The sequence below is a fragment of the Ursus maritimus genome, unplaced genomic scaffold (genome assembly GCF_017311325.1).
Source record: "Ursus maritimus isolate PB19 unplaced genomic scaffold, ASM1731132v1 scaffold_25, whole genome shotgun sequence".
Lineage (NCBI taxonomy): Eukaryota > Metazoa > Chordata > Mammalia > Carnivora > Ursidae > Ursus > Ursus maritimus.
The window spans coordinates 4,548,213-4,574,946 of record NW_024425008.1 but is presented as its reverse complement, the minus strand read 5'-3'; the positions used below and the strand labels follow the sequence as shown (position 1 = coordinate 4,574,946).

At 48.0% G+C, this 26,734-nt stretch overlaps 1 protein-coding gene across 4 annotated transcripts in view; it reads left to right on the top strand.

Annotated features, from left to right (window-relative positions):
* The window catches only part of EML1 (EMAP like 1), a 174,155-nt gene that overhangs the window by 138,035 nt on the left and 9,386 nt on the right, over positions 1–26,734 (top strand). For 3 of the 4 annotated variants that reach the window (XM_040641441.1, XM_040641440.1, XM_008697846.2), the window contains exons 6-18: positions 7–63; positions 2,620–2,749; positions 6,075–6,224; positions 7,006–7,075; positions 8,961–9,071; positions 9,915–10,010; positions 11,627–11,761; positions 12,442–12,541; positions 13,581–13,735; positions 15,699–15,824; positions 16,071–16,202; positions 18,828–18,895; positions 21,091–21,179. In XM_040641441.1, coding sequence (XP_040497375.1) covers positions 7–63; positions 2,620–2,749; positions 6,075–6,224; positions 7,006–7,075; positions 8,961–9,071; positions 9,915–10,010; positions 11,627–11,761; positions 12,442–12,541; positions 13,581–13,735; positions 15,699–15,824; positions 16,071–16,202; positions 18,828–18,895; positions 21,091–21,179 — 1,419 coding nt within the window. The remainder of the gene's footprint in view (positions 1–6; positions 64–2,619; positions 2,750–6,074; positions 6,225–7,005; positions 7,076–8,960; positions 9,072–9,914; positions 10,011–11,626; positions 11,762–12,441; positions 12,542–13,580; positions 13,736–15,698; positions 15,825–16,070; positions 16,203–18,827; positions 18,896–21,090; positions 21,180–26,734) is intronic. The other variant, XM_040641442.1, reaches the window with a different exon arrangement.

Sequence of the window (26,734 nt, the reverse complement as noted above, 5' to 3'; positions counted from 1 at the left end):
ATCTAGCGCTTCTGTCCCTGTCTCCGAAATCACAAGGGAAACGCCGGGTGACACACTGCAAAGGTAGGCGGCATTTCTGAAACCTCATAGCTCTCTGAGCAAAGCTGCTACCCAGGCTGCAGAAACTTTTTTCATACAGGCAAGCAGATAATCTCCTCGTATGAAAATGTTTTTGGCACACGAGCCACTCCGACTTATTTTAAGTTAAAAGCATTCCTACGCTTTTACTTGGATGGGTTTTAATAAGTAGCTTATACATTCGATCTGGCTTGATTATTGGCTGATTGCAGGAACTTTGAAAACTCCGTATAAACCTTAAGAGAGCTATAGGGCAGCCCTGAATGTCCCACTGCTTGACCTGGTGTCCTGCACCGCTGCTGGCCTCTCCCTCTGCGCCTTCGAGTTGGCAGGTGTGAGCTGTTGTCCTAACATGCCTGGAAAATACTCTTGCTTTCCCTTGCTGCATTTTGATTTTATTTTTTTGAATTTTTAAAAAGATTTTTTTTTTGAGAGAGAGAGAGGGGGGGGGCAGAGGGAGAGAATCTCCAGCAGACTCCCCGCTGAGTGCGGAGCCCGACGCGGGGCTCGATCCCACGACCCTGAGGTCATGACCTGAGCCAAACCCAAGAGTCGGACGCTTCACCGACCGTGCCACCCAGATGCCCCTGCATTTTGATTTTAAATGTAGAATGTCTCAATTACCAGTGCAAAACAGTGCCAAGGCAAAACCCCGGGGCTTTTTTGTCTAGGTCAGTGATTTAGAATTGTGCTAAGTAAGCCTCCGTTGTAAGGATTTAACCAGCACACAACTGTAACAGACTCAGTATTTCATGCACACTGATTTTTACAGCATGGAGGGCTCTGCCGTGCTGCGGAGATGGCCTTACAGCCTCTTTACTACCCATCCACGTTCTGTGCCTCCTCTCGTACAAAGAGAATGGACGCAACCACATGTCCTCTAGCTCCGGGCTCGCGCGTGCCTGCTTTCTTTTCCCTTCTGTCGTCTGCTGGGGGCTCCTGAGTCCTGCAGGTGTGGCGGCCACGCAGCCCCATGAGCTCAGATTTGGGTGAGGGATGAAGCAAGGGAAGAGGTTTTGGGTGAGGACGAGAGCAAGGGCAGAGGCCCAGAGCTGGGTGCGAGAGACACATCTGGCCAGACAGGTGGATGCAGGCAGGTGCTTGCAGCAGGGAGGTTACAGAGGGGAGAGCAGGCAGGGAGCCAGACGTTTAGGTCCAGCAGGTAAGACAGCGGGCAAAGGATTTTACGTGGAGGAGGGACGCGGTGAAATCCCCTTTGGGCCTTGATGGGTTTGGCAGCAGAATGTAAAATGCCCCAGGGGAGCAATAAGAGAGCCTGGGGTGCCAGACCTGCGGTGGCCAGTCCCAGCGGATCTGGGGAGGACAGAGCCTGGTGGCAGCATCCTCACGGGAGGGTCCACGGAACACAGCGCCTGGCACACTGCCTGTCTCCAGGATGAGCACGTGGGGGTTCTTATTCTCTAGTCAGACTTACCGTGCAGAGTGGAGCGTGCATCACACGCATGCATGCGAGACCGGAAATGCACGCGCACGGTAACACAAAACCGCTCTCTTCATTTGGAGGCGATGTTGCATGTGGCGTTGTGTGAAGATCCTTAGGAACAAGACTTACAACACTAACCTGTAAATGTGGTGCTTCTGGCAGTGTAATTACTCCATGACTTCTTCTCACAAGTTTCCTCTCTGCGGATGATTTTTCTGTTGAGTTCTGTGCTGCTGTGGCTAGTTCCAAACCGCCCGATTTAACTGCCGCGAATTCACAAGGAACTCACCAGACGTTTTCTCTGGTCTTATTGTCTCCTGAAAGCCAGCAGAAAACCCCAACTTATTTCTTGTTAAAACTACACTTGTCCCATGTCGATGTATCACTGGGTTTTCCTCTTGCCCCATAATTTCTCGAAACACCAGAAGTTATTTTATTATAAAAATGTTTGTTCTAGAAGGTCCTATTTCACAATGCCGCTCTCTAACGGGTCTTTTGTTCTTTTATTTTCTTTCTAGCTTTTCCTTGAGACCTTTCCTTCTTGCGTGCACCGTAGCATGTACTTTTGCCAATTTTGTGTTCTTTACGCTTGAAAAATGTGTCCAACATAAAAGATGCATAAAGTTATATTTTTACATTACGATACAACAAACCAATTTCAATATTGAAAGAAATCTAATGAATTTTGATACTGAAATTGTATATACATTGAAATCAATAAAAAAAATTTAGTGGATTTCTTGTGTTAGTTGTAATTTTTTGAGGTGGCATTTTCCCCCCTCCTGATGATAAAGAAAACGTAAGCACCAAATCTCTCATGGAAAAATATTGGAATCGAGTTTTTCCCTGCCTTTTATAGTTTCTCATATGTTTCATATACTTAAGTAAGCAGCATGTCAAACGTAAACAGGGTAAAAACTTTCGTTTTAAACTGTTTAACGTTATGTTTCAGTTCTTTTCCCCCAACACGTTAATTAGAAATCACACGAAGGGTAAAATTTCCCCCTTTTATGTTAAAAGGCTAAAGAAAAGATAACATTTGTTTTCAGCTACACTGGCACTGAGGTGTCTTACTGATCTCTTTGTTCTTTTTGTAGAAGAAGGATACGTAAAAATGTTTCTTCGTGGACGCCCTGTTACCATGTACATGCCCAAAGATCAAGTGGACTCTTATAATTTGGAAGCAAAAGTAGAACTACCAACCAAGAGACTGAAGCTGGAATGGGTGTATCCTTTATCCACTGACTGGACCTGTTGCAAAGTTTAAGTTGTTTCATGCCCTGAGCTTAAAGTTTAACTGTGGGAATTCAAAAAACTTAAGGTCCCTTAAGCTTTTATTTATTTATTTATTTATTTATCTATCTATCTATCTATCTATTTATTTATTTATTTTGTAGAGGGGTGGGGGAGGGGCAGAGGGAGAGAGAGAATCTCCAGCAGACTCCCCGCTGAGTGCAGAGCCTGACGCAGGGGTCCATCCCATGACCTGAGCTTAAACCAGGAGTCAGACACAACCACTGAGCCACCCAAGCACAACCAAGTTCTCTCAAGCTTTTTTAAAAAAACACCAAAGTATTCTATTCTCACTTTAAAAAAAATCAATTTAACAGAAGGGGCCACATGTGAGCACCCAGTACGGTGGTGTCCTGGCAGAGGAGGGGCTCCGTGAGGCCTGCCGATCATGCAGGACGCTGACTTACCAGGCCTCCTGCTCTGTTACGTACTCCTTACTTTCCCGAAAAGAAAATATTCACAGGCTGGACGGGTTTTGTTTGTTTGATTTTGTTTTTGTTTTTGTTTTTGTTTTTGTTTTTGTTTTTGTTTTTGTTTTTTTAGAGAGTCATGGGCAAATGCATCACTTTCTGGCCTGAATTTTAATCTTTCCGACAGAACAAATGTGGTTAAAAACTAATAGAAAAGCAAGCTTACTGAAAATCGCAAAGGGGTAGAGTTTAGGATTCTAATGAAATTGAAAGAACTGATTATTTTTAACAGTAGCTGTTGCCGGCTTAGTCAGCTCTGCGGGCAGATGGAAAAGCCTGGAGCTCTACCTGCTTACCTGGGAACGGTGGAAAGGCAAGGGGACACCGAACTCACACACTTCGGAAAGTGAGACTATCAGAAATTGAACCAAACTGTGCTGGCAGGAGGTTCTTACACCCAGAGAGTGGGGGACACCCTGGAAGGAAGGACAGGCATCCCCCCTCAAACCAAGTGGGAGCTGGGCCCCCCTTGGGAGAGTAATTGAAGGAGTAACATCAGGAATACCCCAGTACTGAATGAAGGGAGTCCAGTGAAGGCGTAAAGAAAATCGACATGTAGCCTAGATAGAATGCTACTTTAAGAAAAATAAAAAGCCCCCCCTCCTCCCGCCACAGTCAGAGCCACAGAAATCCCAGTCCGCCCTAGGACTAATGTTCTTGAGATGAAGCTGTTGCAGCCTTCATACTTCAAGGTCTGGAAAAGTCAATGAGCTCCAGGGAGAAAACCCCTGAAACACAAAGAAACAGAGCCTATGAAAAGGGGTGAATGAACTGTCGGGTTTTTTTTTTTTTTTTTACTTTATTTTTCCTTATTTAATTTTACTTTATTTTATTTTGTTCTGTTTATTTTGCTTTAAAGCAAGCCTGCAGAGGCCACCTTCCAGTCCGTGCAGATTTTAAGACAAAGAACAAAAATCCTTTCTTCACTCTCAAACAAATTTTTATTGAGTACCAGTTTGATATCAGGCCCCGAATATAAATTCTAAGAAGTTGGTTTAAATCAATGCTGCTGTCATTTCAGTTGGAAGAATTGCTATTTGAAATGATAGTATCATATTCTTTGGGAATATATTTTTTACATTTTCAGACTCAGATGTCATAAGCATTTGCGTGTGTCTGTTTCGGCACATGTAATCGAAGTGATTCACTTCTTCTTTAAGTCAATAACGGTTTACATTTGAGGTTCAATCATAGCTGGAAAACATTCAGAACACATTTTTTTCAGCCCACTCTCTATTCATATTTTTAGGATGTAAAATGGTGGGATTTACTTCAAATAAATGAGACTTCTGTTAGATTAGTTTTTCACGTCTAAGTTCAAGTGATGTGTTGCTCCCAAAATAGTTTGTAGGGTTTGAAAGTACACATGTCAAGGTCTTAGCAGAGGTCATTATCTCCAAGGAGGTGGGGATGCTTGTGGCAAGGAGGATCGAAGTTTCTTAGCCTTGACGTATGTATGTGGGAGGGTTGTTTGCACCTTTTACAAGTACTTTTATAATGTAAGAAAAAAATATAAATAAAGGATTTAGCTCCTAGATAACAATAAAAAATAAGATTGACTCAATAACTGAGGTCGATACAAGTCAGTTACCAGTATCTTAAAATTTATTTTTAAATACTTTAAAATAAGGAATGTTAGAGTTCCGAGGTCTTTTTGGAATAGTCCTTTTGACCTCACCGTGCTCGGTAGTTGGGACAATGTAGTCACCTCGCATTTTCAGATCTATTTTGTATTTCACACAAACTGCAAATCCCACAGCCTGTCATAGGGATTTGATTCATTTCCCAGCCATGATTCTAGAACCAGAGCCAGTCCTCTGGTGAAGCCACAGTGTAGTGGTGATGTCAGTCCCCAAGTTGGACGATGGTGGGATGGGATAGGCAGCTGGGAGATGGCAGCCTGCTCCCCCACCTTCTCTCCTATTCCTGGAGTCAAGCCGTCTCCTGCAACAGACGGACACTCAAGCGGGAAGGAGAATGAATGCACTATAGACCTCGAGATACTGAAGTAGACCTGAGCAGGTGGTACGATAACTAGAGGAAAGAGAAAACAAATTTTGGAGCAAAATATTCCAGCATTCTTGTGAAGTGTCAAAATACAGTTCCCAGGTGATTTTAATTCTAGAGTCAAGCTGGTTAGGTAGTGGGCCTTTCAGGAAACCAGCTTGGCAAAAAAAAAAAAAATTTTTTTTAAGATTTTACTTTTAAGTAATCTCTACACCCAACATGGGGCTCGAACTCACAGCCCCAAAACTGAGAGCCACACGCTCCACTGACTGAGCCAGCCAGGTGGCCCTTGGCAACACTTAAAGGCAGACTAGTTGTGAAGAAGACAGGCATCCACAGAAAATCCAAACAGTTCAACAAAGAAATTTGGGCCTGGCTGTGGCTCCCAAGGTCTATGATTGTTTGGCTCAATTCAGAATAGTTCGCTTTCTGGTAACTTCACAAATGTCCACTGTGGTTATTTTCAGTAAATAAAATAATAAGTTACATTTTTGATCCAGCTGAAAAATTCAGCTTTCAAAATATAATACGTAATTTCTACAAACAAAGCTCCATCTTATAAAAATATGTATTCCCCTCAACTCAATGACCATTTCCACCTCTATTGCCTGCCTGTTGAGAGTCCCACGTATTCGGCACTGAGTATTCACGATTTCACGTTATTGAACCAAGAGAAATTGATGGGAAGAGTCTTACGGAATTGTGTTATCTGTCCCTGTTGAATAGAGCTGATGTGTTGTCAGCTCTTGAAGGAAATCAGGTTTCTCTTGACACACACAAAGCTATGGCTACCGGGGTCGCGACTGCCGGAACAACCTGTACTTGCTTCCGACGGGGGAGACGGTGTACTTCATTGCGTCCGTGGTGGTGCTGTACAACGTGGAGGAGCAGCTCCAGAGGCATTACACCGGCCACAATGACGACGTGAAGTGGTGAGCCCTCACTCTCATGCAGATAGCGTCACAGGAAAGACGCCCGAGCTGAGATAGAACTAAAGAGAAGAGAAGAGATGGGAGAGAACTGGGTCTTTTGGAAAAGCTCTTCTTCATATTCTGCGTTGTCATAGCTAGTGGTTGGCTAGTTACCTAGCTCTCAGACACTAGAGACTAGTTTAGTTTCCATCCGTATAACACGTAATCGTAACTAACCGTATCACCCAAACCAACACTTCCCATAGATCCCCGTTTGGAGGCCTTCTTAGCACAGATGCTAATAACTTCCGATTTGAGTTCTGGTTTTTTAATAAAAATGTTCATGCTTATGGCTGGGTTTGCTGTAATTCTTTCATTTTTAATTCATTCATAATTCACCTATAGGTTTTGACAGGGAGTTTATGTATCTCAGAAGGACGGGTGGTTGAATAGGTGGTTTTTCCTATTTCTATTTATCCTAGATCCCTGGTCAATTATGAAAATCCTGTTGGAAAAAGATGATATTTTTGCTGTTTAACATACTTAACAAAGATTGTTGTAGGAGACTTGGTATTTTCCAAGCAATGGATGCTTTCTCCTTGAGTTTGGAAATTCTCAAGAAAGGATGGAATGAAATAGGGACTAATTGTCCAAGGTTGTTGAGGTGCTGAGGGAGTTTGTCATGAGAAGTCAGGCACCATATCATTCTCATATTTAAATTTTTGACTAGATTATATGTGGCCAAGAGAAAAGTAAAGCTTATCTTTAAAGAGTGGCTGTCTTAAAAATATCCTTTTTTTAGCCTAGCGGTTCACCCTGACAGGATCACAATAGCGACGGGACAAGTCGCAGGCACATCTAAGGATGGAAAAGTGAGTTGAATTACCTTTTCATATTTTTATAATGAGCTGTTAACTCGATTTCATCTTCTGGAAACATTTCACTGATGAATAAGCCTACCAGTTAAAGTATCTGAATGCTTCTTAATCCCTCATTAGAATCTTTTATTGCAAAAAATTTTTTTAATTTTATTTTTTATTTGTTAGAGAGAGAGATAGAGAACAAGCTGGGGCAGGGACAGAGGGAGGAGCAGACTCCCCGCTGAGCAGGGAGCCCGACACAGGACTCGGTCCCTGGATCCTGGGATCATGACCTGAGCCAAAGGCAGACATTTAACTAACTGAGCCACCTAGGCGCCCCCCGAAAAATTTAAAAAAAAAATAAACTTTATTGCAGATTTTCTTACAGTGATCTTCAAAATGCTTCAAACGTGCCTTAATTTCAGCCAGTCTTTAAATAGAATTGTTCTTGCTGAAGAATTCAGCAATTCTTAAGATACTTACACACATGATAATACAGTACCTTGTGTTCCTATATTCATGACGTCACCCCAGAGCCCTCAAAGGCTGCAGGAGAGTTTGGACACAAGTTTTATAAGCACATCAGTAAGACTTTAACTTGAATTTTAAGGAAGCAGAGAAGGAACTAGGGGACGCTAACAAGCAGAGAACAACGTGAAACTGTCTTCCAGTTGGCTCTAGTCCGCAGTCTGTGGTCCTTGCCACGTCTTATCCTAAACTCCCTGCAGCTTTTTTGATATCTACTTTGTATGGCTTATTCTTGCACTGAATATGAAGCGAACCTCATTACACGGAGCACGTCCATTTTTACCAGCATGTTTTCTTCCCGATAACATGAATGCTGCCATTTTTCAGAAAATATTTTAATAACATCAAATTTTAATTATTAACTTTATGCTCTTTCCCATTAAAATTCTACACTGAAGAAGTTAACAGGAAGGACAGAAATCAGCTTACAATTATGTAAATACACATAAATGGAATAGGGTCTTCATCTTTTTTTTTTAATGTTATGGCTTTTAAGTCTTTGAAATCAGTAGCATACCATGTGTTCCTCCCTCTAGTGGATTAAAAGGGTATTTCAGTTTCTGGCATTGAAATTGAATCAGAAATTTGGAGCCAGGGAAGATGGGATGGCTCTCCGAGCCAGTCCTTCAGTTCAAGTGCAGAGAGACAGAGAGACGCAGAGGCCATCTGACCGTCTGCAGACACGCAACTACTCAGAGCAAGCCCAGCCTGGAGCCTGGCTCACCTCACCCCACTCTGTCCCCCTGGGTTAATGCTAGTCCTTTCCCAGTCCACCTGCTGATCGTTCTAGGACGCTTTCTTCTATTGAGGGAGAGAAGAATTAGGACCATTCACCTTGGAACACAAGTGAGAGGGTTCTGAACTAATGGTAAAAATTCTAAATTTTGTCTGTGCATAATCGATTGCCCGTTTTGCTCCTGTGAGACACAAGAATGTCAGACTCTCAGTACTATTTGGTGGTGACCGTCTTGTTGAGTTTAGATGTATTTACGCCTTAGTGACAGTACAGATTTTATAAGAACAGCCCTTGCGTGAAATTCCACTTTCCTTGTCATTTTTCATTTTTAAAATTCGGACGCCCCTAGATGCCCAAGGGAGCTCATCAGTTCCCGTGGTACAGTTATGAAGAACTGGCTATTCGAGATGTAAAACCCGGTGGACCTCCCCTGAAGTGACGCTGGCCGCAGGGGCCATGATCTGCTGCAGCCGTTGGGAGTGTTTCCTTGAGGCCAAAAGGCACAGTCTTCAAATGCAGGAAAAGACCTTGCATTTTGACAAAACTGAAGTAGTCTTGTAGCTTCGAGGTAAAGATAAATCTGTATGCCCGTCCCCCGTCGGTGACTCTTTCTCTGCATTTCCTTCTAAACAGCAACTGCCCCCACATGTGCGCATCTGGGACTCCGTGACACTGAATACACTGCACGTCCTCGGAGTCGGGTTTTTTGACCGAGCCGTCACTTGTATCGCGTTCTCGAAATCTGTAAGTGCGAGCCCCGTGGGTACTGGAGCCCTGGTTCGCAGGGAGGAGAGAAGCCGCTCAAGGTTGAAGAGGGAGGCAGTTAATGCGCTCGCTGGCTGCCTGGGTGCATGCGCGGATCTGCAGGCTGGACGGCATCCTGCTCCCTAGGTCCCCTCATTCAGAGGCCACACGTGTCCCCTCGGGGCCACACACGTGATGGAAGGAGGCCCAGCAGCGCTGTCGTCGTGTTCCTCTAGGCGGTTTTGCCCGCTCTGACCTTGGATGTCGCCTGCCCGTTAGTAGACGGCTCCAGCGTGTCTCTGCCGTCCCTACACGGGCTGCCTGTCCGTTCCAGCAGTCGGAGGGGCCTCGTGGTCTCCCAGATCTTCCTCAGGATGTGCCCATTCAACAGATCCACCCTATAAACCACTGTTCCAGAAACTTATGTCCACACGCGCTTGCACGTGTGCACATCGGAACCCCACGTGCCTCAGCCGCAGGGCCTTTGCTCCCTGCACTGCCTCCCAGACACCCTGCCCCCCGCCAGTCCCAGACGGGCGCCGTGCGCGCTGCGGGTACTGGCTCCTCCAGGAGGGGGCGCTGCAGCCCCTTTGGAGACTGGTCTTAATAGACCCGAAGGGGCGGGGCGGTCCCCCACCCTTCTCTGCGCTCCTGTCCCTTCCTCACCCCACTCTCCACCGCTGTCCCGGAGTGGCCGGGGAAGCAGGTCTCAAAAGCAATGCGTACACATTCTTTAGCCAAAACGGACTCTATTAAAAGGAAAATTAATGCTCATTGTTAATCACTTTTAACCTATTTTATTCTCAAATGTAGTCTTCCTGGGAATACCTTTTTTCCCCCCAGAATGGAGGAAGCAACCTGTGTGCGGTAGATGACTCCAACGACCATGTGCTGTCTGTGTGGGACTGGCAGAAGGAGGAGCGGCTGGCGGACGTGAAGGTCTCTCTCCAAGCCTGATGCGGGGCTCCGTTGTCATGTCCCCCGGTGGAGCCTTCTCCTTAGCTGCCTCCCAGGCCCGGGTCCCACTTCTCGGTGGGCCACAGGCTCCCCATTTCCCGTGCGGCCCTCGGGCCTGACACCAGCACCCAAGAATCCCGAGCCCGCCCATCTCAGCTCCCAGGGTGCGGTGCCACGTCCCGGCAGGGTCTCTCCCCCTCTTCATGACACCTGTAAGGTTTCCTTCTTCCTCGTTTTACAGCCCCTCCCCTTCTGATCCACTCCCTTGTTCCCGTTCCCGGCTGCTTTGTTTCATCCCACAAATGTGTGCTCGCGCAGTCGAGGGGCGCTGCAGGCATGGCGGTATGGGAGATGTGCCCCCCGCGCCACCAGAGAGGGGATGAGGAGGTGGGGACAGGTCAGGAGCAGTGAGGGAGAGGTCAGCACGGCCAGCATGGGGCTTGTCCAAAGCTGAGTGGCCTCGGCAAAGGTGGCAAAGGCGAGCAAGCCCCCCTGACGGATCCCAGCCCCTCCCAGTGGACTCTTCCTGTAGGGGGTGCGCTCGGCTTCTCTTACCGCCTCCGAGCCATCTTGCGCGATAGGTCACCCAACTTTCCTTAAGCTTTCTTGTATTTTCTTCCTATGAAATCATGAATGGATCCCAGTTGTTACAGAATTGACTTCAGATTGCCCGTCCTGTCATCCATATACCTTAGATCACCTTACTTCCCGAACATTAGGGTTACCATCCATTGCCTTACCTTTTTCCCTTGAGTGTCTGCGATACAGGGTCCATATTCTAACCTGGCATGTTTCTTAACACCTGTTTACTAATATTCGGGTCAAGTATTTAAGTTCTTGCTAGGTTGCTGGGTTGAAAGTAATCAGAGGCAAATTTTTACCCAGGTTTAAGGCGTGTAACTGAATTTCAAGCAGAAGGAACAATCAGGGTCAGATTTATCCGACCAAAGTGCAGGTGCTGGAAATCCAGAGAACAGGGTCAGGGTGGTGCAGTGACACCCAAGAGCCAAATCCCCCACCCTGGAACCCCTGCCTAGTCACCAAACCACCGGCAGAGTCTGAGGAATTAAACCAGGAGGGAATCCCAGAGCAAACAAGACAGCCAAAGTCAGCCAGGAGTGATGGAGCTATATAAAATCCAGATTCCGGGGCCCCTCCTGAAGACTCCAGTGCCTAGATGGGGCTGAGGCCTGACCCATCTGCATTGTAACACACGTTGGGTGATTCTGTTGTTCAGCCTCGGCCAGGAATCTGTGCTCGAGATGAGAGCAGATTCTTGGATTTTTAAGTTTCCACCCACCCCTTCAGCAAGAGTGTGCTTTGTGCCTGCTCCTGCTGGGGGCCCCACACACAGAGAGAGGAGCCGTGGTCCCTGTCCTCAGGGCTGTGGTCCAGCGGGGGAGACAGACAGACAGACAAGGAGAGGTTATGGCACCTGACAAACAGAAGTTGACTGTTTGTGAAAGCTGAGTTCAGTGGGGAGAAAAATCAAGAGGCTTAGGGCTTAACCTGGATGAGTTATTTGTAGTTCAGTGCTGTTTATTTTCTGAAGTGTCTTAAGAGATTTGAGACATTTGATTCTCCCGTTTTGCTCAAAGTGTTCTAACGAAGCCGTGTTTGCTGCGGATTTCCACCCCACGGACGCTAATATAATAGTTACCTGTGGAAAATCACATCTCTACTTTTGGACATTAGAAGGAAACTCCCTTATTAAGAAGCAAGGATTATTCGAGGTAACGTTAAGTTGCATTTGTTTTATCTTCACTAGTGGCGCGTGTGGTCAGCTGGCTTCTGCGGGAGTTGTGAGGCCTTCCGCCGTCTGCGAAGTTGCTGTAATTGCAAATCAGGAAGTGCCTCTGGGGCTATAGTGATCAAGAGTATTCCCGGGGATCCTTAACAGAATCGGGGAGCCCCTTGTGTCTCTGTGGGTAGCCTTGGTGATGCCGGCAAGGAAAGATGGAGCCGCATAGAGAGAAGTGCAGGGACAGTTGCCCTGGGGGCCGGGCGCCCCCTCCCAAGTGTGGTCCTCGCAAAGAACAACCAAGAAGGCATGCGGCCTGGTGAGCACCAGGGACAGCGCCTCCTTCCCTGGGGGGCCTCGTGCCACTGCCCCGCGAGGCCCAGTTGGAGGACCGCTTTATTCCGGGGCCAGGGCCCTGTTCTGGAGGCTCTAGTCATGACCACACAGCCCGCCCCATAGCCCCTCTGACACCCTCCCCTGCTCCAACTGTAACTTCATAATTACCAGAAATTTCTCTATTTCAGAGCAGGTAGTCTCGCGGCCTAAGTTATAGAAGGGTAGCTAAAAATGAAAGTCATGCGCAGCTCGGGAGCTCGGGGCCTCTAGGTCGTACGAATACAAGTAAGAGGAGGTCTTGACCTAATACGTCTGTGTATTCACAACATTCTGCAGAAGCAAGAAAAGCCAAAGTTTGTCCTCTGCGTGACTTTTTCTGAAAACGGTGACACCATTACCGGGGATTCCAGCGGCAACATCTTGGTGTGGGGAAAAGGTAACACAGGCTTGTCCCCAGAGCAAAAGATTGGGGGCGGATATTATACGCCGTTAAGGCGACTTCTCTAAGAATTGTCTATGAGCACAATTAATAGGATTACAACTAAATCCCAAGTTTTATAGGTACATACATACATGGGTATGTGTGTAACTTGAAACCTTCAAACTAGAACAGAGGAAAACAAGAAAAGCCAAGAACTCTTCACTTTCTATCACTGCAGAAGGCTCCTTAAGCCCAAAATATTTTGATGGAATAGCTTTATTAGGAGATCTGTTAACACGTTATATGGTGAAGCTGTCAATGACTATTTATTTAGCTATAAAACACTTAAATAACTTTCCTGGTTCCCATGGCTTCCGGCAGACAGCTATTGAGAACTAATTCTGTGCGAGTCGGCGTGCTAGCCGCCGAGCGCACCGCTGATCCGAAGCTCCTGCCGTCAGGGAGCCCACAGCCCGGGAAAGAGGAGCCGCTACTCGGAAAACACCCATCGGTTCAATTCAGTGAGCGATTACGGCAGGAGGAAAGGAAAACACACCATCTCTGTCTTCACAGGGCTTCGAGTTTGGGTTGGGGGTGAAGGTGGAAACAGGCCCTGGATGTGAGTTCAGGGTAACGTGGTGACTTCTCTAGCGCCCCCACGTCTGCGGGGGCAGGTCCTTCCCACGTCGCTCCATTTCACCCTTAGCGGGATCCTGCGGGATAAGCAGGAGCCCCATTACCGACAAAAGGGAAACTGAGGTGTGGGGCAGTGAAGTCACTTGTCGAGGATGTGAACGCAAGCCCCTGTTTTTCAGCGCGTGTAGTCCCACCGTGATCTCCACCCTGGGCTTCCTGGGAGCGTGTTCTCCTGAATCATAACCCAGGGCACACTTGCCTCGTGCTGCGTGAGCTTCTGGAAGTTGTGCCCTTTGTAGATTCACACAGCAGAGGTGTCCTCACCGACAAGATCACATTGTAAAACTGAAGCGAAATGGGATGGACGGAGGCGAGCCTTTCGATAACGTCCTAAGGATGGTTTTCTTGGTGTGTTTAGGTACGAATCGGATAAGCTATGCTGTTCAAGGGGCCCACGAGGGCGGCATTTTTGCACTTTGTATGTTACGGGATGGCACGCTGGTGTCGGGAGGAGGGAAGGACCGCAAGCTCATTTCTTGGAATGGAAACTATCAGAAACTTCGTAAAACTGAGGTAAGACAGCAAGCAGCATGATCTAAATTCCTTTTTTTATTCAAAATTCATTTTGAACCTCCTAAAACTGTTACACTAACTAGTTTTCTTGTTAGTTTGAAATCTTTAGCTTACTGTTTTGAAAATGGTTTAGATAAACTTTTATTAAAAGGGTAGCATTTTATTAAAATCATTGGAAGCGGTTTAACTACTAAAATGGACTTAGGTTTGTAAAGTTCTAGGTCGTAACATAATTTACATTTAGAATATCTTTATCATAGAGCGATCTCACTTTGATTTATCGTTCAGTGCTTTCTTCCTGGGGCGCCCGGGTGGCTCAGTCCTTTGAGGGTCTGCCTTCGGCTCAGGTCGTGATCCCAGGGCCTGGGGATCGAGTCCAGCTTCAGGCTCCCTGCTCAATGGGGAGTCTGCTTCTCCCTCTACCCCTCCGCCACCCCCTGCTCGTGCTCCCTCTATCTCTCTCTCTCAAGTAAATGAATAAAATCTTTTAAATTAAAAAAAAAAGGGGGTCTTCTTTTTCCTCTTCAATTTCCAGGTGTGACTTTGGAGACATTACGACCTGGAACTAACATTTACTGAGCACCTACCTTGTACATGGCTGAGTGCCAACATGTTCTCTAAAGCCCTGTCTCCTTTTAGTATCTATTTTACCACCTCATTACCTGGCCGGCAGCCTTGCACACCGGCAGGAACCCAGGCAAGCAGCCTAATCGGCCTCGTACACGCTCACCGAACTTCCTCCCCCAGGCCCCGGAGAGTTAGGAGCAGACAGACATCAAGGCAGGCATCCACGTGAAGGTGGACTGTCTTCATCCCCAGCATTGAGTTGACACGTTATGGAACTTCTCCAGCCTCTAAGTCAGATGTGTCCAGCACACACAACACGTCACGTCCTGTGACACGTTCAATGGGAGAGCAGCGTGGCCCGGTGCTCTAGCTATATGACCTACGGTTCTGTTCATTGTCGCTCTTAATAAAGGAAGGCCTCTGGGGGAGCTTGGGAAATCGCTTCCCCTTTCATGGAGGTTTTAATCATGCTGCCATTCTTTAGCCTACGATTGGACCAGCGTTTGACTGAACGGGCACCTGTGTTAAATCATGACCGCGGCAGAAACTCCGAAGCCTCGTCCCGCTTCGTGAAACAGACGCATCATTTTTTAAGCCTCTTTACACTCCTCTTCCTTAGCATGAGTTATCTTCCCCTTTGCCGCAATCTGTGCCAACACACCGCACTGCAGGAGGAAGTTTGTAAGAGAGCCAGCAGCTTCTTCCCCTTCTAGACCTGGAGTGCCCGGAGTCGCCCAGCGGGGTCTAGCTGCAGTCTGTTCCTTTCGTAAAGGGCGACAACCCGTGTTTATCTTATCACAGCAGATCGTTCTCGGCTGGAGTATTGGGAAATTCTTTGTCTTAAAATGTAGGTAATTCCTTATGCTTACCGACAAGAACAGAGGATTTCAACACTAAGTCATGCAAAGTTGCCAAAGAATTTACCATTTTAAGTTACGGTAAATTTTAGGGACTCTTCATATAGCTTGTTATTCTTCTCTCTGCTTTCCAAATTTTACCAGCTACTGCTGTCCAAAGCCACAAGAAGAAAAGAGTAAACTAACCAGTGTTATTTCTTCTTTTTTAATCCTATCAAGAAAAAGACACTTCATTTTTTATTGTTTACTCTTGCCGATTCTTTTAAGGTACATACATGTTTGGAGTTTAAAAGTCAGATGTGGGGTTTCGATCATTCATTCAACAAGTCCTGGCCGGGGACCTTTCTGTCTCTCCATGTGACCTGTATACATGTGTGTACGTGCGTGTGTGTGTGCATGGGTGCATGTGAGTGTGTATGTGAGAGAGAGAGGGAGGGAGGGGAAGGGAGAGAGGAGCTGTCATCATGATATATAAGCACATATTTGGAATGGTGGAGCTAATATTTAAGGACATTTTCGATGCTTTCTTTTCAATGCAGATTCCAGAACAGTTTGGCCCCATCCGGACAGTGGCCGAGGGGAAGGGCGCCGTGATCTTGATAGGCACAACTAGAAACTTCGTTCTGCAGGGCACTCTGTCAGGGGATTTCACACCCATCACTCAGGTACGCTCCAGCCCAGCGGGCCCGCCAAGCGCTGTAATTTGGTGCAATATCAGGATATCAGAAAGCATTACAAAGAGGAGATGATTCTGGTGTCAGTTTTGGTTGCTGTCATGGCTTAGGTTGGGTGGGAAGGGAAACCGAGGAGGACAGTCAAAAGCATGCGGTTGCCGGGGACACCCCTCCCCCGAGACTCCGAGTGTCGATTGGAGTGTTTCAGAGACTGTCATCTGTCTTGGTCCTTTGCAGGGTCACACTGATGAGCTCTGGGGACTGGCCATCCACGCCTCAAAACCTCAGTTCTTGACCTGTGGGCATGACAGGCACGCCACTCTCTGGGACGCTGCTGGTCACCGGCCCGTCTGGGACAAAATGATAGAGGTAGACATGCACATTACATGGCGTTTTTCTTGTAAAAGTTCATCTGGAACACGTTCGTTTATGTTTTTGCGTGCAATCGATAGTGATAGAAAATTGTCCCAAAGTAAACGTCACCCAGTTTGCCGCTTTCGGTCGGCATTGCCTTAAACATTGCCTCATGTGGTCCCGTCCACGTCATCCTGAAGTTGGCTGGTGTTCGGGTCTCCCGAGCAGAGTTCCTTCACCGGCTCCCCTGCTCAGAAGCCCCTGTCCTGAGCCCGCACACCGTTTACAGCGAACCTTCGGCGTGAGAATTTACGCGGGCGACGTAATTTATTTCTGCATTTGGAGTTTGACGCTGAGGCTTTAGTGTTCCAGTCGACACAGAAGGAGCTCAGATTGTGCATTGCCAGCGGGGACGTCCTTGTCCCACCTGCACGGAGCCCCCAGCTAGCGTCCTTACTGAGCACCGGGCGCTGGGCGCGTATGAGCCGTCATCCCGGCAGCAGCGGGGGCGCTGTGTTGCTGAATTCGAAACTGAGGCTTAGCCAAGTCAACTAACTTGCCGTGGTCACTAGATCAGCAAATGACAGCGCCAGTGTCTACACCCAGCTCAGTCTGATTCCCCAACCCGTGGTCTTCCCCCACATGGTACTCGCTGAGTCCAAAGTATAGTATGTCCCGTGTAGCCTGTGCGCTTGATGACATGTCCTGTCCCGTGACAGGCGCAGCCCCTCTGTAGCCCCCCTCCTCCTCGCAGCCCCCACAGAGGCCCCGGCACTTCCTGGCACGCTGGATCTGCATTTCAGCCCTCTTGCCCTTTGCCTTTCGAGAAGGTCACTGAGGGCCTAGAACTGGCCGTCACCAGTGAGCTGAGCACTGAAGCGACAAGGCCCCAGCTGGCTCGGAGGGAAGAGTGGGTGTGGCCCGGGCGGCAGAAGGGGCTGAAGGAAGTGGTGTCCTGTGTTGGACCTGTCCCCCTGGGGGGGGTTGGAGGAACAGGTGGGGAGACACAGCAGGGGCAGTGGCATCGGGAGAGCGGCCTCCCCTGCTGCTGCTTGGCCACAGCCCCTCTGAGAGCAATCCCGGTGGCTCCATCCCCCTCCGCCTCCCCTGACTGGTCACCCCTCAGCCTGACAGGAGGGAAGGGGCTCAGAACCAGGCGCCTGAAGGAGCTGTGGTTAAGTCCTCGCTCCTTCACCCACTGGCCATGTGGCTTTGGACAGGAAGCTCCCTGTGCCTCCGTGTCTTCATCTGGAAAATGTTAAGAGCCTGAATGAACTAATGACACAGTGAAGCTTCAAGGTGATCTCTCTGTGGCTCGGTGGCAGCCCTGAGCTGAGTCACAGCTCCCGCCTTGAAGAGAGCGTTGCTGAGAACAGAATCAGTACCTTTAAGTTCCTGGGGTCTTCTTTTTTGAGTTTATGCAGTAGCGTGTCAATGCCTCTCTCTATTTCCATTCCCACGGGTACTTCCTTCTCGGTCTCCCTGTCACCAGTCTCCTCTCACTTTGGGCCCTTCTGAGCAGTTCCTCCAAGTGACTTGTATCGAAAACACAGATTCAATCACGTCACACTTAATTTTTTTTTTTAAGATTTTATTATTGTTCAGTCATCTCTACACCCAGCATGGGGCTGGAACTGACAACGCTGAGATCAAGGGTCACACACTCCACTGCCTGAGCCAGCCGGGCGCCCCCGTCATGTCATACTCTTTATGGAAGGAAAAGAGTCCGTGTGGCTGTGTTCTTGTTTCCCAGCGATCTCAGCCCTGACCATGGCGGCACAGCCTACATTATTCGTGTCGTCCACACGCCTTCCATCCCAGCCGGACATTCCACCTTGTGACGCTCTCTCTACCTGCCATTCCTCAAGTATGCCCCACACTGGGTTGTTTCTACCTCTTTGATCACAATCTTGTTCCCTTCACACCTGATCTAAGAAAATACTGATTGGAGTGTCTGCTCCTGCCTTCACCACCCCTGATCTTTCCTGGACCGGGAGGCCCGATTCCAAGGGGCTCGGCACCAGGAAGCCTCCTCCCAGCCACCCCGTCGAACTTCGTCTAACTCTCCCTCTCCCGGGACTTGACAGCTTGCTTTTCCCTCTGTCGCCAATCCCATTCCACCTTGTGTCAGAGTTAGTGACGGACACGTTAGTAACGAACACTAGACCCAAACCTGAACATGCCTTACTCGTCTCGAGATCCTTCCAGGCCTGCCGAGTGTGCTCTGTGTGCCTAGGGGGCTCTCATCCAGTGTTAGTACTGGCATTGGGCACGGTGGTCCTATTTCCAGGGCATCAAGCACACCCTTCGACAGGCTGACCGTTCAGCATGGGGCTCAACCGAAGGGGCTCCCAAGACTGGGAGAAGAGCATTTACTCGTTGGTCTGTCCTCTGATTCCTGTAGGTATGAAAAGTAATTAAGACAGAAAGAGAAAAATCTCTAAAGGGATGAACATTTAGTATGATGGACACGTGACCTTCACCTGAGTAGGAAAACGTTTTCCTCTCTCGGAGAGAAAAGAGCCTTGTTGTTTAAATGGGGCCACGTAGCCCTTTGGAACAGCCGTGTGTGTGTGTGTGTTTACTGCGGTAGTGCTGTGTCTGGCCATCAATTTTTACACTTCCTTTAAAATGTTTTAGGATCCAGCTCAGTCTTCTGGTTTTCATCCTTCAGGGTCTGTGGTTGCAGTTGGAACACTGACTGGGAGGTAAGTCGTGTCAGCAGGGCTCGTGCTTTCAGAGCGAGAGGTCTGTGTGTCCCCAGGGACAGGCGCGGGGTAGCTGCCCCTCTCAGCTTCTAGCCACTCACCAAGAATTAAGCCAGAACACAAAACTAGCATGGAAGACAGTGGCCCTTCGCTTTCGGGACGTGGGAAAATGTGACGAAAGACATAGACCCTTCTAGAAAAGCCACCCCACCCGCCCACGCACAGATGTGCACATACACACATACACACACGCGCACAGGCCTGCCTACGATTTTGGGGGATTCGTGGAGCTCCTCCAGCCCTGATCTGCAGCCTGTGGGAGGAGCCTCAGCTTTGGAATCGGGCGAGAAAGCATTTCAAAGCACCGAGATTTTAAAAATGCTTTTCTTGCTGCCTTTAGAAAATTCAGCAACTGCCCGGATCCTGAGCCTGTGCTCAGAGGCAGCTAACACGTACTTACCAAGCGCCTCCGACAGGCCGGCAGGAGGCCTGCACTTGAATCCCCGCTCCGCCGCTCGGCGGCTGTGTGTCTCTGAGCCAGCCAGACAACCTCTCTGAGTTCTTTCATTTTATAAACTGCGACGGTATTATCTGCCTAGACGCACGGCGCCGACGACTGAAGGAGATGGCGTGGGAGGTGTTTTCTGGGGTGGCCTGGCAGGCAGTGCTGGTGGCTTGGTGATCATTGTTTTGTAATTTTGATTGCACTTCTGTATTGTTTGTCATAGTACCTGTATGCTTGTTGCGATTTAATTCACATATTTTTGGTGATATCCTCCCATCTTTCCTCTCTGAAAAGCAAACCATTTAGACTCTGTTGTGATGACCGTGGAGTATGTATAAGGAAAGAGTAACCACTTATAAGTCCCAGGTCGCAGTATCTTAAAAGTTGGGCACCTCATATCCAACAGAATTCTTCATGAAAATGTTTTACCGCGTGTGCACACGCACACACATGCACACGCACAGACATACACACCCTCCCTTTAACTCTCCCGCGGACAGTGGAAGCTTCAGACCCAGCAGGCTCTGATGAGTGGCTGGTAGCCAATGATCACCAGACCTACGTGCTGACTATTCGCAGTAGGACAGGGCCTGGGGACAGTGCCAGGATGCTCAGAATCACAGACAAGGTCCCGTGGGTGGAAGAGATGGCACGTAGAACCTAGTCCTTCCCTCCTTGTATGCCTCCTGTATCTCTGGTCCTCGTGCCGGCCTTAGCCCTGGACGAGGCCGTTCACGGGGCTTCGGAGCACAGCCCAATCAGCCCCAGCCTCTCCACTTCTTATGTTCTGACCTCTGTTCACGTTCAATAGCGCGTTAAAGGTAAACGGTTGTTGAAGACGCAAGTCGAGAAGCCAAATCCAAATTTCAGGGGCCATCCAGGCCCCTGGAGTGGGAGGCAGGGAAACTCACGCTGCTCGCTGGCCATGCCCGTGGAATGTACGGTGTCTGGGGTCACCTGGGTCTGAAGCTGCCATGGCAGGACACCCACAGTCCTTTTCATCCCTGAAAACCCTGGAGTCCCGGTGACTGCCATCAGCTGAGAACACGCAGGCAGGAGAGTACATGTCCCGAGTGCCGTGTCCTTATCAGAGGATATGAAGCACGTCTGTATCCCTTCGAGCATGCTTTAACACTGAGCCTCCACGGTGGTCTTGGCCCTTAGCCCCATCTTATAGTCAAGGACACGGAGCCCAGACCAGTCCTGTGGCCGGCCTTCCGCCGCTCTCCATCCTGGTTTTCCCTGGCTGGTGCATGCCAGCATCATTCTCGGGAGGTCAGACACCCCGAGGCTGTCCCAGCCCACCCCCTGGGACCCACCCTGCTGCTCTGGGGCCAGGTCTCTGGGTAGGGCCGTGAAGGTGGCCTTTGCTGCCTCCTCTGGCCTCGGGCCCGGCCTTAAGTGTTTCTGTCCTTTGACATGTTAAGTGACAAAACTCAAACACTGAGGACCCCATCACCACACTGGAACCGAATCATTCGAAGGGAAGCCAGCATGCTGTTTCTTTCTTTAGGAAAGGCTCATATGAAAGAACTTTCCCTGAAAAGCCAGGAAAAAGTGTTCTTGTTAATTGAATACAGAGTATTTGTTAAGCCCTAAGAGTAATAGTTTTTAATAGTTACTGTTAAGTGTACCCGTCTTTATTTTCTCACCAAACAATTTACTGTGCTTTTTCTCATGTTCACGACAGGTGGTTTGTGTTTGACACGGAGACAAAAGACTTGGTCACCGTTCACACGGATGGAAACGAACAGCTGTCCGTCATGCGTTACTCACCGGGTGAGAGCGGCAAACTGTTGCCCATACAGTCACAACAGTTACGAAATCCTGCGTGGATGTCTTCTAGGGAAGAAGTCTCACAAGCCTCCTGAGCGGAGCTTAAACTATACTGAACCCCCGTGTATTCATCGCCCAGCTGCAGAAAGTACAGACGCTCAGCCGAGCTGGCTCGTCCAGAACCCCCACCCCCGCCCCTCGAAGCAGTTCCCCGAATTTAGCCCTGCGTCTGTTAATATTACTTACAGATCTTAAAAAGATGAGGCCTCTTTATTTTTCAACAGCTTTATTTAGGTGTAGTTTACAGATTCTGAGTGAATTCATGCCGTTGTACGGCCGTCACCACAAACCAATTCGAGAACCTTTCCATCACCCCAAAAGTTCCCTCCCTGCCCCTTAGCGATTAAGCTCTACTCCCACCCCTCAGCCTTTGGCAACCACTGGTCTGCTTTCTGGTCTATAAATTGCCTTTTCTGGACATTCCATGGCAATGGGATCCTGTAGTACAGAGCCTGTCGCATGCGGCTGCTCTTACCCAGAACACTGTATTTTGAAATTGATTCAGGTTGTTAGGTGTGTATCCGTACTCTGTTCCTTTTGAACTGCCGGATAGGATTCCACTTTGTGTCCATACCCCATTGTGTTTATCCGGTCAGCATGCGGGTCATGGGGGCTGTTCCTGGTCTGCCTATTATGAGAAGTGCCACTGGGAACATTCACTGCAGGTCTCTTTGTGGTCATTTGTTTTCATTTCTCTTCAGTAAATTCCTAGTAGGACTGGTGGATTGCATGGTCAGTCTGTGTTTACCATTTTATGAAACGGGGCCAGACTGCTCGCCGGGGAGGCTGCACGTCTTAGGTTCCCACCAGCAACGTGCAAGGGTTCTGGCTTTTCTCTGCATTTCCACCAAACACCCGTTATTACCTGCCTCTCTCCGGACGGCCGTTCTGGTAGGGCTGGAGTAGTACCCCACTGTGGTTTTAACTTGCACCTCCCCTCAACCATCAGAGTTGCTGGGCGTGTTTGCCTGTGCCTGTCACTCACTCCTGTATCTTTGCTGAAATACCTTTGCAGATATTTGCATGCTTTCTAGTTAGTTGTCCGTCTTACTCTTGAGGTGTAAGTGCACTTTCTATAGTCTGTGTGTAAGTTCATTACCAGCTACGTGACTTGCAAATGTTTTCTCCCAGGGGGTGGCTTGTCTTTTCATCTTCGTAATGGGGTCTTTTGAAGCAAAAGCTTTCCATTTTGATGAAGTCCAGTTTCTCAGGTTTTTCTTTGATGGATCATGCTTCTGGTGTCGCACCCAAGTCATGAAGCTTTTCCCCTCTGCTTTCTTTCAGAAAGGTGAGCTTTGGGGCGCCTTTCGGTGGCTTAGTCAGTTAAGTATCCGACCCTTGGTTTCAGCTCAGGTCATGATCTCAGGGTTGTGGGATCGAGTCCCGCTTCTGGCTCCATGCTCATCAGGGAGTCTGCTTGAGATTCTCTCTCTCTCTCTCTCTCTCTCTCTCTCCCTCTGCCCTTCTCTGGCCTCTTTCTCCCTCTCCTAAAAAAAAAAAAAAAAAAAAAAGATTATTTTAGCCCTTACATCTAGGTGATTCTTGTGCATTGCAAAGGGTAAAAGTTCGATTTGTTCTGCATGTAAATTATCCCAGGATCATTTGTTCAAAAGACAGCCCTTTCCCTATCAGATAACATTGACACTTCTGTCACAAACCAACTGACATATAAAATATAAAGGTTTATTTTGGGTTCTCAGTTCTGTTGTGTTCACCTAGATGTCCACCCCTGTGCCAGTACCACGCCGTCTGGATTACGGGGAGTGCAGAGTAAGTTTCGAAGATGAGTAGTCTGACTCCTCCAACTGGGCCGTTCCTTTTCAGAGTTGTTTTGGCTGCTTTGGGTCCTCACCATTTGTATATAAATTTTATGACCACTCGTCCATTTCTAAAATCTGCCAGGATTTTAATAGGGATTTAATGTTGATTTAATGTGGAATTTGTAGATCGATACGGGGAGAACTGCTGGCTTGGCAGTGCTGAGTCTTTTGATTCTTAAACACAGAATGTCTGTCCATTTATTTATATCTTCTTCCATTTTTCTCAGCAATGTTTCATAGTTTTCGGTGCGCAAGTCACACTTCCTTTGTCAAATTTATTTTCCAGTCAGTTATCTTTGTGTCATTATCAACGGAATTATCTTCTTAACTTTATTTTCAGGATGTTGGTTGCTAGTATAGAGAAATAAAACCAATTTTTGGGGGCGCCTGGGTAGCGCAGTCGTTAAAGCGTCTGCCTTTGGCTCAGGGCGTGATCCCGGCGTTCCGGGATCGAGTCCCACATCGGGCTCCTCCGCTGTGAGCCTGCTTCTTCCTCTCCCATTCCCCCTGCTGTGTTCCCTCTCTCGCTGGCTGTCTCTCTGTCACATAAATAAATAAAATCTTAAAAAAAAACACACACAATTTTTGCACATGGATCTTATATCCTGTGACCTTGCTAAACTCTTTCAGTAGTCTTAGTAGTCGTGTGCGTGCGTGTGTGTGTGTGTGTGTGTGTGTGTGTGTGTGTGTAAAATCCTTGGTACTTTCTTCCTACAGGATCATGTCATCTGCAAATAAAGACGGTTTTATTTCTCCCTTTCCAATCTGGGGGCCTTTAGTTATTCCTTCTCTCTTGCATCGGGTAGCGCTTCCAGGACCGCGTTGGACGGAAGTGGCAAGAACGTACCCTTGCCTCGCTCGCCGTCTTAGGAAGAAGAGCATTCGGTCGTTCACCATTAAGTATGACATTAGTGCCCTTTTAGTATGATGAGGAAGGCCATTTCTATTCCTAATTTGTTTAGGGTTCTCATCATGAATGGCTGTCGGATTTTGTCAAATGCCTTTTTGGGGTCAAATGTAACTACTAAGATGATTAAGTGATTTTTTTTAATCCTTCATTTTATTAATATGGTCTATTATATTGATTTTCAGGGGTTAACCCAACTTTGCATTCCCGGGACAAATCCCACTTGGTCATGGTGTATCAATTCTCTTTATATATCACCGATTCCATGGGTTAATGTTAAGGACTTTTGCGTCCCTGTTCCCGAGGGATATCGGTCTGTAGTTCTCTTTTCTTGCGATGGTTTTGTGTGGCATAGATACGAAAGTGCTGTTGTCCTGCAGCGTAAGGTGGGAGGTGGTCCTTCCGTGCTTATCTTCTGAGAGAGTTTCTTAAGGATTAATATTATTTCTTTATTAAATATTTAGTAGAATTCATGTGAATTTAGTGAGCCATCTGGGCTTTTCCTTACGGGAGGGTTTTTAACTACCGATGCAGTTTCTTGTAGGTCTATTCAGAGTGTTTATTTCTTCCTGATTCAGTTTTGGTAAATTGTCCATTTCTGCTAAGTTGTCTACTCGACTGGCACTAAATCATTCATAATATTTGCTTATAATCCTTTAAATTTTTCTGAGGTCGGCAGTGAGGTCTTCTCATTCATTCTTAATTCTGGAAACTCTGTCTCCTTTCTTTTCCTCTTGGTCAGTCCGGCTAAAGGTTTGTCGATTCTGTTGATCTTTTCAAAGAACCAACTTTTGTTTTCATTGATTTTCCTTTTTTTTTTTTTTTTTCTGTTCTCATCTTTATTTTTTCCCTTCCTCTGCTTGATTTCCCTTCGAGGGGCGCCTGGGTGGCTCATTTGGTTAAGCGTCTAACTCTTGATTTTGGCTCAGGGCATGATCTCAGGGTCATGAGATCGAGTCCCATGTTGGGCTCCATGCTAGGTGTGGAGCCTGCTTGAGATGCTCTCTCTCCCTCTCCCTCTGCCCCTTCCCCTCCTTTTGTCTCTCTCCCCTTCTCTAAGAAAAAAAATTTCCCCTTGAGCACTGTCTCAGTCACATCCCATAAATTTTGATATGTTGTGTTTTCATTTCCATTCCGTTCAAAGTATTTCCTAATTCCCTTAATGAGTTCTTCTTTGGCCTGTGGGTTATTTAGATATGTATTGTGTAATTTCCGAATATTTGGGGGATTTCCCATATTTCCTCCTGTTGTTCTCTAACTTAACTCCATCGTGGCCTAGAATGTATTTTGGATGACTTTAATCACTTTTACTTCATCGAGACTTGTTTTGATAGCCTGGCACGGGTTCTATCCCGGACGACGTCCCAGGTGTCCTTGCGGAGAATGTGTGTCCTGCACTCTTGGGTGGAGTGTTCTCTATTGGTCGGCCGCACAAGCTGGTGGACAGTGTTCAGAGCTGACTGATGTGTCGTTCAAGTCATCTGTGTCCTTACCGCCACCCGGTCTGACTGCTCGCCAGTTGCTGAGAGGGAAGGATTGAAATCTCCAGCTGTACCTGGAACCTGTTAGTTTCTCTTTTCGGCTCTCTCGGTTTGGCTTCATGCATTTTGGATGGAGGATGGGACAGAGTTGCACTCAGACACCTCCAGCCAGGAAGGCTCGCGCCCTCTGCCCACCGACGTGTGTGCGGGTAGAAGGGCGCATCCGGAGTTGAGGCCGTTTCCCGGTCTGCCCGGCTTCTACTTCTGCTGGCCCTTTGGCGTCTTCCCTGGGCTTGCGTGCAAGGTCAGCGTGGCCGTGAGCGTCTGGACAGCCGGGGTCCTCTCCCGCCTGCCCCACGCCTGCACGCGGCCCCCATCACCAGGAATAGGCTCCTGCAGCCACAGCCATGACCGCAGGCCACTACAGCCCTCGGCCCTGTCTGCTCAGCCGCCCTGCAGACGGCCACTTCTGTCCATGGTGCTGCTGGGCCTGCGCATCGCCGGGGCTTTGTGCGGAGTGAGCCGCCTGACCGCGGAAACAAAGCCGCTGGTCCTCACAGCCCGCTCTTCCGGGCCAGAACCTCGGGGCCAGCCGGGCTGGTGGGAGGGGTGAGCATAGCCCCAGGCGAGCGCACCGTGGACTCATACTTCCTTACCCCAGATTCCGCAGCTTGTTAAGTATAAAACACTTCTCAGATGGTTTTATGTCTTTGATCGATTTCCACAGTGTGGAAACGGTTATTTTTGTCAGTTTTGTACATCTTTATCTTCGCTTTATGGGGAGAGGATTCCCCGGGCTTCTCACTGGGCCACAGCTGGAAGCCCTGCCCGCTTATTTTTAACATAGCCACAGTGTCCCTGTCACCCTCAGCCCAAATAGCATTAACTTCTTAATATCATCAGGTATTCGAAGTCAGTATTCAAATTTTCACTTGACTTTTTTTTCACAGTTTAAATTGAGATCCAAGAAAAGTCTCACATGTGGTAATTGCCTGATACGTCTCTGAAGTCCCTATTAATCCATAGTTCCTGTGCTTGTTCTCTCCCTCCCTCCCCACCCCCTCCCCCACCCTCTCTTGTGTGCACTGTTCACTTGTTGAAGGAATGGGCTCATTTTTCCCGCCGTGTTTTCTCTACTCTGGATTTTGCTGAGCGTGTCCTCATGGTGCCCTTTAACGTGTTCCTCTGTCCCCTGGACTTCCTCTGATGCAACGTTTGCTTCTACAGGCTGGATCCCATTCAGGTTCTGCATGCATTGCTGTCTTCCAGCTACCAGAGACTCACATCTGC